At 43.6% G+C, this 456-nt stretch overlaps 1 protein-coding gene across 1 annotated transcript in view; it reads left to right on the forward strand.

The window, feature by feature from the left end:
• The window catches only part of LOC119590688 (xanthine dehydrogenase/oxidase-like), a 27694-nt gene that overhangs the window by 23122 nt on the left and 4116 nt on the right, over nucleotides 1-456 (forward strand). The window contains exon 22 of the mRNA XM_037939375.1: nucleotides 61-189. Coding sequence (XP_037795303.1) covers nucleotides 61-189 — 129 coding nt within the window. The remainder of the gene's footprint in view (nucleotides 1-60; nucleotides 190-456) is intronic.

Below are 456 nucleotides of genomic sequence, written 5' to 3' on the forward strand. Positions count from 1 at the left end.
GACTATCTGATTTTTGCAACCCACAATACATGTGACCAACACTACCTCCCTCATCGCTAGGTCGCGTCGAGAGTGCTCAGGATCCCAGCCTCGAGGATCTACATCAGCGAGACGAGCACGGACAAGGTCCCCAATGCCACTTCTACAGCGGCCTCTTTCTCCTCCGACCTCTACGGCATGGCGGTCCTGGTACGTTGAGAATACTCGTTATTAGGGAGGTTTATTTCTCCGTCATTAGGTACGCAAAGAAGGTACTTACTGATCTCTGTGACGTATGGGAATATGTGGCATGTCTTGGTTTAAGTTTAAGCACTTGTAAGGTGATATATGTAATGTGTAAGAATACACAGTACATTGATTATAATTAATCACTTAATAAGGGATAAGAAATGATATGTGTAGACTTAATATTCATGAATGCGGACTAGTGTTATCAATCCCAAGGTTTGTATGTGG

This window comes from Penaeus monodon, chromosome 27, assembly GCF_015228065.2.
Source record: "Penaeus monodon isolate SGIC_2016 chromosome 27, NSTDA_Pmon_1, whole genome shotgun sequence".
NCBI lineage: Eukaryota > Metazoa > Arthropoda > Malacostraca > Decapoda > Penaeidae > Penaeus > Penaeus monodon.